The sequence below is a fragment of the Aspergillus pseudotamarii genome (genome assembly GCF_009193445.1).
Source record: "Aspergillus pseudotamarii strain CBS 117625 unplaced genomic scaffold BDV38scaffold_22, whole genome shotgun sequence".
Taxonomy (NCBI): Eukaryota; Fungi; Ascomycota; class Eurotiomycetes; order Eurotiales; family Aspergillaceae; genus Aspergillus; species Aspergillus pseudotamarii.
Window position 1 is genome coordinate 363,452 of NW_022475036.1, and position 14,582 is coordinate 378,033.

Below are 14,582 nucleotides of genomic sequence, written 5' to 3' on the forward strand. Positions count from 1 at the left end.
GATCTTTTATTCATAAACTCTATTTAGGTACCTACGCTCAACGTTTGGCATCCGGAGTGAAAAAGAAAAGCCATGCTATTCGTTTTGCGCTGACCTTAGTTCGGGATATCAAGAACCTTTGCGCGCTCAGCAGCGATTGAAATCGCCTCCACACCGTCTCAGCAACCAAAGTCAAAGTCAAGCCACACTTTCCTTTCCTACCAGAACACCTCCTAGATACCACCATGGATCTTGCGAATACGCTCATTCGGACTGTAGTCCGCGCCTTCTACGAGACCCGCCACATCTTGGTGGTTGATGCGCTTTTCATCCATTCGGTGTATGCTTCACTATGCCTGGATTCATAAAGCGTTCTATCCCATTCGCGTCATCAGTTCTGACCGTGGTTACATATTGTGTAGACTCCATGCCGAAGACCTCGCGTTTCTCCTAGGCATGCAACAGAAAGATCTCCGGAAGCTATGCGCCAAATTACGCGAGGATCGTTTAATATCAGTGTATGGCTAGCCTACAGTACCGCGTTATGCTGGGCAGTGGCAGTGCTGACATGATTCATCAGTAATACACGAGCAGAAATCCGAGACGGTTCAACTCGCCCCGTTAATCGTGAATACTATTACATTCCGCTACACCCGGTCATCGACGCTATTAAGTTCAAGATCTCAAAGTTAACATCAACGATCAAGGCCCAGTATACGCCGAGCGAGGAACGGAAGGAGTATATATGTTTAAGATGCGGGGCAGAATGGACGGAACTTGATGTGCTGAGCTTGTACTCTGAGGAAGGGTTCGAATGCCAAAACTGCGGGGCTATTCTCGAGCGGACAGAAGATGTAAAGGGGGCGGAAGGGATTGACCGTACAGGCCATGAGAAGAACAGCAAGCTTATGGCTCAACTGGACACTATGTTGAAGCTGCTCAAACAAATCGATTCTGTTGAAATCCCACCAAACGACTTCGATACCGCTTGGGATCATAAGATCGATGTTGTGCGAAACCAGGCTACTCACCCGACACGAGCTGCAGTTGTTGTGCCATCCAAGAAACAGGAAGCTGTTCGCGGTAACACTAAGACCGATGCCGGGGCCCTTGAGATCTCGCTCACATCCAGCGAAGAAAAGAGCGCTGCCGAGCAAGCGGAAGAGGCCGCACGCAAGGCCGCCGTAGAGAAGCAGAATGCGCTCCCAGTGTGGCATACACATTCGACTGTGTCTACAAGCGCAGGAAATCTTAATACGGTGAAGACGGAGACGGACGTCGACTTGAAGTCCGAGATCAAAGAGGAAGAAGACCGAAAGCCGGAGCTCGATGCCCTCGACGACAAAGTCGCCGCCTACTATGCCGAAATGGAAAGGGAAAAGGCTCTTCAGGCCCAGGAAGATTCCAGCAGTGCAGAAGACGACTCCGACGAGTTCGACGAAGAATTCGAAGATGTTGGTGGTGTTTCTGCGAGCGACACTGCGTCACCGGCCATTGGCGGGACTAGCGCTGGTCCTACCAGTGCACCTACGAACACAACGTCCACGGGAATAAAGCGCGAGTTCGATACAGATTCTGGAACCAGTGCTCCTCAAACAGCTTCAGCAACACCGTCTGCTACTGATGAAGGCCCAGCAGCGAAGAGGGTGAAAGTCGAACCGGAGGTCAAGAAAGAGGAGTCTGATGAAGATGACGACGAGGAATTTGAAGATGTTTGAGGCAGCTTGACTCAAAATATGCCTTGATGAAGGTGAAACTCTACCATGCAGTCGACTTCAGCCCCCTTCGGCGCAGGCGCCCGGAAGAAGAATTTCTGCCGGGGGGTAACGGCACAATGACGAAAAAAGAGGAGTATATGTATGATATTAACTTAACGAAGGTCTAAAAGGAAGAACATGAATAGACTGAGCCTTCGCTTCTTTCTCTTTCTCAAATTTCTCACATTTGTGTAGACTTATACTGGCTCTGCCTTGTCTTTCTCCAAACGTTCTTGTTGGCTCGAATAGCAGTCAAGACATCTTTGTATTATAAGGAGTCTAAATAAAAACAATCGAAACCAAATCCACAATGTATGATTCTCCGAAGAGACCAATCCATTCAAGTGAAAGTCCTGCTTTCTTTCTAAGATAGGCCTTCTAATTGTTCCATAGATCTGAGGACTATCCAGGAACCACTGCCTTAAAAACTCTCATTTGCAGCCGTCAGTCATTCAATCAAGCAATATCGTTCCCTAGTTCATGAAAGGGACAACGTAGAAACAAACCGTGAAGGCCCTCCAACGAAAGCAATGCAAGCCCTTGCAGAACAACACCACCATTACCCTTTCTTTATTTAACACATGGCCGAAGAAATTAAATATGAGAAATGAGAACAACATAAGAGAAAGGATCATTTCCCTGTACAGAGTTCAGAATCAGAGAACCCATTTCTAGTGTGGATGGGCAAACAAAACGCCGATCAATGCAGTTTCAAACACAGCGAAGGTAAAGAGCAAAAGCGAAAGGAGATACCTCCGCTCTCCCCCCTAAGCACCTTTCATCGATTCATCTTTCGTCATGATACAATGGGTGAATTTCAGGGATATATTGCACACAGGGCCTCATGGAGTGCCTGCAACCCCCATTTCCGAATCACTTGCCATCGCTGAGTGGTCTTCCCATTCCTCTGGAGAAGGTACATCAGATTCTGAAGCCCCAGGGGTTAGACGTTGACAAGGATGTAATAAAAAGGGGTACTTACCGGAAGCCAGCTCTTCCGGCATATCGACAGCTAATTCCTCAATAGCTCCGAGGACGGCTATATTCGCCATTAGTAAGAGTGAAAGACTAGGCTATAGTTGAGTAGGATTATAATATACCTTGCGCCTGGCGGACAAATTCCTCGTCTTGTTCGTCATCAAAATATGTAACTAAGCAGTGTTCAACGACCGTCTTAATTGTCTCTACAACGTTCGCTTCGACGTTGCTCCCAGGGGCTGAGAGGTATGTCCTTCTCAACCTGCTGATACTTGCGTGAACCAGCTCCTTGGCCGCTTGGGTATGGCGCGATTGCCAATCGTCGCCGATGTCGCTAGCCTCTCCTGTGAATAATATCCGGCGCAAGAATTCCATTGTCATATTCCTGACTGTCCTGTCAGGGAACATGAGCAATGTCGGAGCCCAGTCTGGGATTTTATCTATGAGCTGGGATAGAAACCATGCCTCATTGAAATTAAGTCGCTCGTTGCGGCACGCCATAATGTTAGTAAAGAATGCAAGATGTTCTTTACCTCCACTATCATTGATAGACTCTACTCCTTTCGCAACGTAGTCGATCAAAGAAACGATTCTTTCCTCATCAGTACTCCGCCGACAGAATATCAATGTAGCCTCCAAGAACGGAGCACAAAGTTCGGCAGGCGCGACTCTTAAGCCATCTTCCAGCGCCTTGCAAATTGGGTCTGCGAGGCCAGCTTCGGACTCCGCATCAACAAGTATTCCAACAATGCTTCTACAAGCTTGCGGGCTGCTGTATTGCTGGAGAAGCTTTTTCAGAACTAATAGTTCATTGTTTCTCCCAACAGGCCGAAGAAGGTCGTTTTCCGCAACTGTAAGAGAATACCTATTGTCGGGTAAGGTCTGTCTTTCATCACCCGGCGTAGGGGGCGCAGAAAGATCGATATTCTGTAGTAAGACAGACAGGAGATCAGTGAGCTTCCTGTGTGAGAATCTTCTTCCCTTCTCAAGGAGTTTGCAGTAAGTAATGTAATGGCGTCTCAGCCTCTTTGAATCATCACGATCAAGCCACACGATTTCCAGGCATTTTGAAAGGAATCCGTAACTGAGCACCATCCCGGCCTCAAGAGATCCAAAACTTGCAAGCAGTAAGAGGAATTCAAAATAATCATCCCACGCCCTGCTTACAGTATGCAGCATCATCCAGAGGCCATGTAATGCTGCGATCATATTCTCAAAGCCGTCTAAGTACCGCTTATGCCATTTGTCTCTATAGCTCTCTTCCTGCCCAACATGGTTACACAGCTCCTGGAGCTTTGAAAGTGCGCTTATGAAGACCCTGATTGAATTGTTTCGAACAGCTGCATGGGGACACTTCAGCACTAGATTGCGTATGCCGGCTGGTCTTTCTGCGACCCACTGTAAAACTCTGTAGGCCGCCTTGGGAAGTTCATTGACTGCCCTAAGTAGCTCAGACACAACCACATCCAGTCCCAGTGGCTCTCTGTTCCTTGAGATAAGTTGCTCAAGCGTATCCAAAGCGATGAAGATAATACATTTGTCCAACTTAAAGTCACCCACAGGGTGAAAATCCCTCATATCATGAAGCTGACAGAGAAGGTGTCGCACAAACATGGCGTAGTATGGATCCATCAAACAAAAGGCCCGTATGAAAATTTCGTTTTCCATCACAATATGGTTGGCAAGAGGCACTGGTAGCTGCACACGAACCGGACAATGGTTGGTAGTTGGTTTATAAAGTGACTTGGATGACTCCATGCTCGAGACACGTTGATAAAATAGCATGTAAGCATTCCACACTTTGTTGAACCGGACTTGGCCCATGGAAGTGTTGTTCATAGAGTCATTGTAGCCACCAAAGCACTGGTCTGCAATCTTGGACGGTTCAAACCGGGTGACATCTGAATCGTTGAACTCAACCCACGAGCCTCTAGTATCAGCAGTAGGCCTTTCACGAATGTACGAATAGTAGTGGCCAGATTCAGCTGTACCACTATGCACCAAAACACCGACCAATTCAAAAAGGTCTTCTTGAACCTCTGCGTCTGGATCTGAGAGATACTCGACCTTGAACGGGCTCATATCAATGTGCTCTGGAAACTGAAACTCGTCATTTATCTTGCTCCGCATCATCGTGACCATGTCAAAATCGAAGCGTTTGAGGTGGAATATGAGATTATCCGGGACATCTTTCAAACAGGCCCTCTTCACAGCATCTACATGTCTTCCACAGGAAGTGCAGGAGTATTTATTATCTCCTTGCATAATTTCTCCTTCGACATACGCCTGGAGACTCTCCTCCAGACTCGCTTTACCCTTGATATCGCACTGAATCGCGGAAAAGGGCTCAAGGCGTTCCGAGATATGGGGACACTCTTTGGACTTGATCTGCTGCACTAGCTGACCACCGTAGAAGGAGCGAAACTTCTTCTTGTCTTCTGCATTAGAGATTTGAGCCTCCCACCTGTCGAAAAGCAGGTTATAGAACTCGTCAACATCCATTTGCACCGTGACGTCAACTGGTTCATTATCGTAGGTCCTTATTGAATCCACTAGCCCTTGCGGATCGACACTCTTAAGCCACGTTTCTTGCATATAACCAAAAACTTTCTTTGTCTCCTCAAGTAATATCTGAGAGTCAAGAGGATCCATGAGGTCAAGCTGCATCATAAAGTCGCGGAAGCTAACATTCATGAAAAGTTGGGTTAAAAGCGAGTTCAAGTAACAAGTGTTGGATAGATTCTTCAGCCCAGCATAGCCTTCTGGCGATCTGATCATCTTGTAGCGATCAAAACACCAGGTCGGTGAATATGTGTAGTCTTCAGGAATGAGATCACTCAACCGCACCACGACTTTAGCGTAGTTTTCATCGTATTTGCAGAGCAAGTTCAAAATACCATAAAGTTCCTGCCGGGACGATGCGTGCATGACGGGCGTCTGAGGGGTGATGGCAACAAGGGATGTTGACTCCGAAAGATCCGGGAAGAGGTATTTGTCAAACAAGCTCTCAGCGAGATCAAACGTGTCTACTGTGGTATTAGTTGATCCTGCAAATTCTAAGCACGATCTCAGTAGACGGCAAAAGCCCAGAAGTAAATGGTCGACAGGCTCTCGTCCGACAAACTCTTCGGTCTGGTGATTCAACAAAATGGCGCTCCATTGCTTGAGGTATTCGCTCAACATGAGATCGCGTGGTGACTTTTCCGCAACCGATTGGAATACTACGTGAGCGATTTCGAAAAACTCTTGGGACTGCTGGACACAGCCCAGTGTCCGGGGGAAGTTCTGCACAAAGGCTTCCCAGATTGTAGCAAGAATATCGATCCTGACTGGATTCTCGGAAGTCGTGCCCTCTCGTTGTTCTGGGGCCTCTGGTTTCCCCGTTTTCTTGAGCAACTTGGATGGGCTGCAGGCAACGGCTATGTTCTCCGAAATGCCCTTGCGAATAGGCTGACGGTTCTCATCCAACAGTAGCGAGAACAGAAGCTGGTCGAATTTTGCTTGCTGCTTTATCACAGCCCAAAACTCGGGGTCGCGAACAGAGCCTTCGATCATGATAGCAAAGGAGTTGCAGATTAGCTTATGTATAGCAGGTTCCGAAAGATAACCCGTCGACGAATGCCGCCCAACGTCCATTAGATGCAGCAACTGCCGGATCAAAGCAGTCGAATCTGGAATCAATGCTGCATCGCCAGCTAGGGGGGGCCTCACAAGAAGGGCGTAAAGGAGACATTCAACCAGACTAGTGGCAAAAAGGAGCTTCATTGGACAATTATCCAATGAATCAGACATTTCGGAGCGTGTTAACGCAGCAACTAAAACTCGGACACTATGAGACACAAATGTTTGATTTGGGGACGACTCCAGGGCTTCCTCTCTCAGGCAGATAGAAAGCGCATTTACTGAGTAGAGGAAGTTATACGGTTTACCCATAGGGAATATGTCTTGCTCAGACTTGTCGGTAGACCTGACTAACTGCAGGACTCTGTCCTGGGGAGGGAAAACAACAAGGAAGTCGTAAATCTCTCGAGCTAAGTTATCCTCGAGACCTAAAAGATCATAAAGATCATCAAAATGCTTAAGTACTTCGGAATCCACCGATGTCAGAGATTGACGCCGCCCTGTCAGTGTAAGTTCACGGCTGTCAGGGTCTCGGCGAACGATTAGCAGTCCTGAGTTCAGTTTGAGGTCCCGTACGGTGAGAGTAGGCTTTTCAAGAAGATCAATCCTATGCCCGCTATAGATAGTGTTGAGTTTTGTGAAACCGGTGATTTGTACAAGCTTCTCAACGAACTCGGATGCAGTTGAGAGATCACCAATCTGCAAAGAGCGGACTTTGGACTGTGTACTGCCGTCAAAAGCTTGATAACGGATATTGACCAGCTCGCCTTTTACAGGTTTACCGGGCAAGCCAGGCGGCGAGTTCTGGGGCGGGCTGTACTGGGGTCGACTGCGCAGGCCTTGCAGGAACTGACGCAGAAATAGTAGAGAACGACTAAACCTCAATTCTTCCGCCTGTATTTCCTCTTCAGGGATCTCCGCAGCCATCGAATCGCTAGTACCATTAGCACCTTGGTCGCGGGCAGACTTCAACTTGGGGGCCGCCGACTTCAATTGGTCAACGCAGCGATCTACCAAGGCAACATGAGTTGCTTCAACTGCGGACCGTGGGGATCTGTGAATAATATTATGGTCGAGGTACACCTCAATGGCAAAATTAGTGGCATCGGTTTCGATCGAGCCGGGCGGGGCCGTCAAGATAAAATCCCATATCCGGTCTATCCCAGGGATCGAGATGACCTCATTGTCACCGGCAATGGGCGGAGGGTTGAAGCGAACCTCATAATTGATTGCCTGTTTTGCAAATGAGAGGACCTCAAGAAAGTAGTCTTCAGAAGGAGAAAGGTCGGACAGGTACCCGTGGATACAGCGTTCAATGAATGGATTGCTCTTCGTACTATGTCTGGTCAGTGCACACAGGGTGTCCCAGAGTGCCCGTCTGCCTTGTTGGGCGAGAGTTTGCGACATAAGGACCCTTCTCCACAGCAGATCACCTAGATCAGTGGTTATGGTGTCCGGAACCTTGTCAATAATGCGTGCCAGTAAGTGGACGCGCGAAAGAAAGCCGTTCCGCGAGAACGACTCCGTAAAGTCCGTCTCATTTATGTCCACGGTGTGAGCCAATTCATTTATCAATAAGCGTGTCAGGTCAAAATCCAGAGCAAGCTTTCGTATCTCTTGTGTATCATAACTAGGAACTAGAGCATTCAAAGCCTGTATGCTGCCAACAGTAAATTGATTCATCTCGGCCAGGTCTTGGACACAACGTTCATATGTTTCCATTTTGTCCATTTCGCTGAGTCCGACATCCATGAACAAGGTAAGCTGCGAACTCGAGAATTTCTGGAGGATAGTCTTATGCTCGACAGGGAGATCGTCCGCGGCAGCACTTTCACGAATGAGGCGTACGCACAAACGCAGTGGAACAGCGTCTACATGCGGCTCGTCCAACAATTGGTGTCTCTCGCGGTGCTTTTCACGTACGTGAAGGAGAAGTTGTTCACAGAAATCCACCATCCGTGAATCAAAGCGGGAAAGCGGCAAATCAAGAAGCTTTGAGCACAAACACAACAATGCCGGAGATGTTGGCAAATGCATTTGGAAGGTTCTCGTAAGCATTCTGAGGATTTCAGACACCGTTCGGGGATCGGGGCTCTCTGTCACGGCCTTCCAGATTGTGTCCGTGTCCGTGTCTGTGTATGTGGACGTGACAATCAAAAAGCCGACAATGTTGCCACTTCTGCTGATAAGCTGAGGGTGAGAATCAATGCTAACGATATATTCGACGATTCCATTCTCCCGTAGAAATCTGACAAGGTACTGCACGACGGGGTGTTCAATCCCTGCTGGGTCGTTCTGAATATACTGCCGCCACACATTGACCAAGTCCATTTGCATAGTCTCCATTCCGTTGACCCTTAGCTCCATACGCCCGTCCAGGATGTGCTTTTTCAGGGCAGCAAATTTCCACCCGTAGTAGATTATGGAAGCACACTCGTCCGAGGATGTATCTTCAGGTACGGCAATGGAGAGGTCCTTGGCGATCTGCAAGCCCAGGTCTTGGCCACGGAGCGAGATGGTGAAGTAAACCCAAGATATGAAACGGAGCATCGGATCACTGACTTCGCTCGTGACCCAGGAGGACTTCTTGCTTACATGCATCTGGTAATTCTCGTCTATGATCCGCATCAGGCTGTAAGCCGTTTTCATGGCACGCAAATAGGTAAGGGAATTGATTAGGGCATCATCTGCCTGGTACTTTCTCCGCTCGTTTCCGGAATCCATCAAGTTGTGCACAATAGTCACAACTGAAACCAAAGGGGATGAGAGTTGGGACCAACGGGGTATCAAGGTCATAACACAGGCGGCATATTCAGATAGCCACTGCAGCACGTTGAACGGAGGAGCCAGAATGTGGTCGTTCAGACGAGCAACCAGGTTGATCACTTCCACGCCATGGACTCTTTCCGCAGTACGAAAGAAGGGTATACCATTTACCTGGAGCATCCAACCAAGTGAAGGAAGATAGGCTCTTGATATTAAGTCCGATACCTGCAGGTCTGCGTCTTCTATTAATTGGCCCAAGACTAAGGTATCCAGGCGGACTATATGGAGTGCAAGCCGGGTATAGTTAAGAAAAAACTCCTCCAGACATGCCCAAGGCCCCCGGCCTTCATCTGGCTGGAGGTCTTGCCTATTACAGCTCATCAGTATTTATGATAAATTGGATGTTGTTAGTGACACTTACGAGTTCCGCAGTAGACTCTCTGGTATGATAGGAAGTTGTTCCCAAAAATCCCGCTCGTCCAATAGCCCCTCGAAAGTCAACTGCTCTAGGTTATTTGCGACGTCATCGAGCCAGTTCTTCACAGCAAGGAAGAACGGTGTTGCCTCCGGCGGAGACCCTGCCAATGAATTAGTTAGTCAATCCATGCCGCTTCAGATGAACCCGGTGGTATTGCCGTACCTTTCTCAATGATAGCGCCGATCTCCTCCAAGTTGTCTCGTAAATCGAGATCGCTGCGGAACTTTGGGAAGGTGTCTGTGAGAGGCGCTTGTTCATGAAGCTGAACCACCTCGGACTCTTCTAACGTTTCGCCCAACGGCTTCCAATTCGATGTACTTGGATCTTGGTCCATGTCCTCCAGCTCGGCCACTTCAATCTCCGGGCTCTGGGCAGGAGAGGATAGCAAGGATATAACATTGGAGGGACGAGCGCCGACGTCATCCGCGGAGGGAGCGGGGGAGTGGGCGGTTGGCCGATCAGCAGGGGTATCTTTGGGGATAGACGTCATGTTATCGGCGACTGGAGATTTCGTATTGATAGTCATTCGGCTAGCCGGGCGGGTCGACGTCGGAGCTTCTTGTTCAGTCGTGGCAGGAGCATCCGGAGTCCGCTCAGGTAATCGAGAAGTAGAGACCTCGTTACTTGACCAAGGCTGCCGGATGCCACTTCCACTGTCGAGACGGGGGCGTTTCCGGGTAGATTGAGGATCGCTTTCTTCCATGGGATCTCCAGGGGAACGTGTCGAGTCGGTCGATATAGGGTCAAGCGGGGTGCTAGAGCTCTCTAGCGGGGCAGCTGCCATGACATTTTCCTGTGTTTCTCTGGGGAGCTACAGGAAAGTCAAAGGTGTAGGAATGATCGAAGTTTTTCCACAAAAAAAAAAGCAGTGGAAGACCAGCAGCCACGAGTGAGAAGGGAAAGAGAGGCGATGATAAAGAGAAAGATGAGAGTCGTAAGAGTGACGGGAAGGAAGGGCGAATGATGCGGGTTAAAAAAAAAATAGAATTTATGATTGGTTTGCGGGGACGCAGCGCTCAGCTCGGCCTGAACATGGATGAGGAGTAACAGTAGGGGAGGTAGAAAAAGAAAACTAAAGGTAGGCTGAAAATGGTAGCCTTGAGGGGGTGTAAAGGTGAGTTGACTTAACCAGGGTAAAAATTAAAATAAAAGGAAAGAGAATAGCTCTCCGTAAAGTTTGGCGGAAAGATATGCAAAGCAAAGAACCATAGAAGAGCAATAGCTCTGACGTTGCGGTGGAGAAGCTCAACACTCGTTGGTTCTTTTCTATTTTTTTTTTTTTTAATTTTTGGCGGCCACACAGCAAACCAAAAAGGGCCCTTCTGGACACGGCCTTTTGGCTACAGAGATATTGCATATTGTTTCATTGTTTTCAGAATAGAAAAGAAAAAGAAAAAGAAAAGGCACTGTATTCTTTTCTTACTCTATAGTTTCCTTTTCTTCTCAAGTATTATGGACATAAAAGAACAAACAGTATTGTTTCATGGAACCCTAGGAACTTTCGACTGTGTACATACTACCTTACTACGTGTATGCGTACGGTACAAAACACAGTTGCTACTTTGCGGTAACGTGTTATCCTATCTGATATAAGAAGCAAAAGTGGTGTACAATAGAGAATAAATTCAGTATGACATCATTAATATTATATGCCTTAAGCTACTCTTCTAACACGAGGGTTTCTAATAAACCATAACCTAGGGCATGAGAACGAGAACGTGAGTCGAACAAACCTTTGCGACTGAAACTCTTAGATAATTCTCAACCTTTTTTCTTTTTTCCCCCTTCTTCTTTGTGTCTTGATATGCATCTGCTCTCCCCCTTACTTTAATTCATTCTCCGGATGTTCAGCCAGCCTTGGTTTGAAGCATGAGTAGCAGAGCAAGTACTACCTTAGTAATTAGTATTAGTAGTAGTAGTATACAAGGTCCAAAGGGTCTCAGCTGCACCTTGCATTGATGCAATAAATGATTCATACTGACCGGTGGATACAAAATTCCACCTGCGCATTTGACAAGTATTTAAATGAATGACATGGATCGTTCCGCTAATCAATGGCCTTTGTTTAGGACTACTTTTAGTATTTAATTTTACCCTGTAATTTTCCCCAACCTTAAAAAGCACCCGAACGAAGATCCACAGGAACATTCCACGCTCTAGCTTCCGTGCACGACTCCGAGTAAGTACTAAGTACTAAGTACTCCATAGTACATACATTGATAATTGTTGATGAGTGGGCCCCGTTGGGGTCTAGATTTCTAACTTAGTTACTCCGTAATTCCCCTTTGTCTTGTTGCTATGTCGACCTTTAGAGACATATGCATCACCTCCATTCCTTAATGCAATGAATGAATGCCCGTACTACATTAAAGTGTAGCTACACCCTCGGACTTATGTTGAACTTCCGGAATAGGATCAGAGTCGCAAACATCGCCTTTGTCTCTTGGATATGTACAATGAAGCAGTGCATCTAGAATGGAACCCAACGATTTGTCGATGTAAGCTTCTAAAGAGTATACAGGATAGACAAGTACCTGGTAAACAAAGCGCCTAACTTGGCGGTTCCCCCTCCATTGTAGTTTGGATCTTTCGAATGACCCTTGCTGGATTGCCGACGGCCAAATGGAAAGCAGGGACATCCTAAGCGATTTGCGCACCATAATTATCAATAGAGTTCAAGAGAGGGGGCGGATGGAGAGGAAAATATATCCGTACCTTTGTGACCACACTTCCAGCTCCAATAGTTGCACCCTTTCCGATTGTCACCCCGGGGAGAACCGTGACATTCCCGGCCAACCAACAATCCTCACCGATATGGATCTCCTTTCCCGATTCGGGGCCTTTGGTTCCATTGCGCAAGGCAGGATCCAAAGGGTGAGTTCCGCTGTACAGGTGCACATTGGGACCGAACATGGTCCGTGCCCCGATCGTCACCAGACAGGTGTCGATAATGTGGCAGTTGGCATTGATAAAGACGCCTTCACCCAACTTCACATTAAACCCATAGTCCATTCGGATGGGAGCCTCGATCCATGGTTCATTCTCGAAGAGAGCTTCATCTTCTTCTGGGTCGCCCTTGAGGGGTGGGAGAGGGGTTTTGTCCTGGACAAGACTGGACCATAGTCAGTATCTCGTGTGGTAGCGCAACTTTGGTTTATGGGTCGGCTGTCGCAACGATGAGAGTATAAAGACGTCTATCTTATATGGAACACACACAACAGATAGAGGAAGATTGAGTATGGATTGCGTATGCAAGGATTCCTTGTGCAAGTGCTTCCCGTACTCACTCTCTCCAAAGCTCTACAAGACGTCGACGAGAGACATCCTCGGCGTTGTTGAAGCGGCGAGAAGCTCTCGTACAACGAGACCGAGCAGCAATTAAATCCGGAGTAAAGGCGTAATAGAGCTCCCCCTGTCGCATCTTCTCCCGGTTGGCTAATCGGGCTTCTTCAGAGTCCATTTTTCAAAGAATTTAGTTGATTCCAATAGATTTTTCAAAGATAATTTGGTTGATTAGTTAGGTGTGTCTATCGCATAATTCACTAATGGCGCGGGGGGGGTTTGTGCATGGACTTTTTCTTTGTCTGGCGCCGGGAGTTTGGTAAATTAAGACCAACCAGACAAACTAATTAATTTATGGCGAAAAGTTGAATATTCATTAATTCATATTGTTCTCCATCCGACACATTGTTCTTGTATGTATTCTTTAGTTGCAACATCCTCTCTATGAGATGTTTCAGTAGCGCAAGTTCATTGTTGTATTTTCCCTCAATCATGACACATTAAATCTCTCTCTTTCTTTCTCTCTCTCTCTCTCTCTCTCTCTCTCTCTCTCTCTCTCTCTCTCTACTTCTTCTACTGCGACGCCAATTCATCACCCCTGTCTCCTTTCACAACTGCAGCTGTTGCGGAACTCTAAAGCACGGGGAAAGCAGTCAAATTTCATATTAGACAAAAGGGATGACCCAAAATACAATCCCTTCATCCTCTTCCATTCCTATGGACCCTATAATACCCAAATCGAGCTCCTCCTTCTCTATCGACCGGACCTCCTCCAGACCAGCAGCAGCAACGATGCCTACCTCAACATCAAAACCACCTCCCCCTCTCGACCCCTCCAACTACCCCAACGGCAAAAAGTCTCTCGCTGGAATCTCACTACGTGCATTCCTAATTGGCACCACCCTCGGCCTCTCCGTCTCCCTGACCTTTGTCATCCGCTTCCTCGAAACCCCCCTTTGGCGTATCCCATTCTTCCTCGCTTCCCTCGCCCTCTTTCACTTCCTCGAATACTATGTAACAGCTGCATACAACACCCGCTATGCTAACATCTCCGCCTTCCTCCTCTCCTCCAATGGCTGGGCATACAATGTCGCACACATCTCCGCCGCGCTGGAATGTCTCCTGGCCCAGCGCTTCTGGCCGACCGCCGCCTACCTGAACTGGGGAGTTCTCGCACCAGGCCTAAAGATTCAGGTTGCGTTGGGCCTCATCCTAATGATTATTGGCCAGGTCGTTCGCACGTTGGCGATGGTGCAGGCGGGGAGTAACTTCAACCATACAGTGCAGGTCGAGCGGAAGGAGGATCATAGTCTCGTTACGCGTGGTATCTATGCCGTGCTGCGTCATCCTAGCTACTTTGGGTTCTTTTGGTGGGGATTAGGGACGCAATTGGTATTGGGGAATGTGGTTTGTTTTATCGGATATACCCTGGTGCTGTGGAGGTTCTTCTCTAGTCGGATCTTTCGTAAGCTTTTGTTCTCCCGTCTCTTTCTTTGCTCACATGTGTGGTGTGTTGGTACTAATGTGGATTTGTGTTTAGGGGAAGAGAAGTTCTTAATTGCCTTTTTCGGAGATGACTACGTTGAGTATAGGAAGAGGTCATGGGTGGGAATTCCAGGCATCCATTGATTATATGATTTTGCTTGAAGTGCTGGTTTGAATGCTATATGTCTATAGACTGTACAGAAATGACATCTGCCTTGACAGGCAGCTGTATAAAA

General features: G+C 47.6%; 3 protein-coding genes across 3 annotated transcripts; 2 read left to right on the forward strand and 1 right to left on the reverse strand.

Moving 5' to 3' along the window:
- The first annotated feature begins 126 nt into the window (after positions 1-126).
- Positions 127-2,057, forward strand: BDV38DRAFT_75129 (putative transcription factor TFIIE complex alpha subunit). Its single transcript, XM_032063876.1, has 3 exons — positions 127-319; positions 402-497; positions 560-2,057. The coding sequence occupies exons 1-3, from the start codon at positions 225-227 to the stop codon at positions 1,695-1,697; spliced, it is 1,329 nt and encodes a 442-aa protein (XP_031914353.1). The 5' UTR covers positions 127-224; the 3' UTR covers positions 1,698-2,057.
- A 521-nt stretch (positions 2,058-2,578) lies between these two features.
- BDV38DRAFT_282291 (putative ubiquitin C-terminal hydrolase) lies at positions 2,579-10,363 on the reverse strand (the record flags this gene model as incomplete). Its single annotated transcript, XM_032059756.1, has 5 exons — positions 2,579-2,664; positions 2,719-2,775; positions 2,837-9,468; positions 9,523-9,679; positions 9,742-10,363. The coding sequence occupies 5 exons, from the start codon at positions 10,361-10,363 to the stop codon at positions 2,579-2,581; spliced, it is 7,554 nt and encodes a 2,517-aa protein (XP_031914354.1).
- Positions 10,364-13,653: 3,290 nt separating this feature from the next.
- BDV38DRAFT_282293 (protein-S-isoprenylcysteine carboxyl O-methyltransferase) lies at positions 13,654-14,490 on the forward strand (the record flags this gene model as incomplete). Its single annotated transcript, XM_032059757.1, has 2 exons — positions 13,654-14,326; positions 14,402-14,490. The coding sequence occupies 2 exons, from the start codon at positions 13,654-13,656 to the stop codon at positions 14,488-14,490; spliced, it is 762 nt and encodes a 253-aa protein (XP_031914355.1).
- Positions 14,491-14,582: the final 92 nt, after the last annotated feature.

What these genes read in the sequence shown, in the direction of transcription:
- BDV38DRAFT_75129 (XM_032063876.1), top strand. Translation starts at nt 225, where the DNA reads ATGGATCTTGCGAATACGCTCATTCGGACTGTAGTCCGCGCCTTCTAC. An exon ending in GCGCTTTTCATCCATTCGGT is followed by an intron (nt 320 to 401) that starts GTATGCTTCACT and finishes CATATTGTGTAG; the next exon opens with ACTCCATGCCGAAGACCTCG. An exon ending in GAGGATCGTTTAATATCAGT is followed by an intron (nt 498 to 559) that starts GTATGGCTAGCC and finishes ATGATTCATCAG; the next exon opens with TAATACACGAGCAGAAATCC.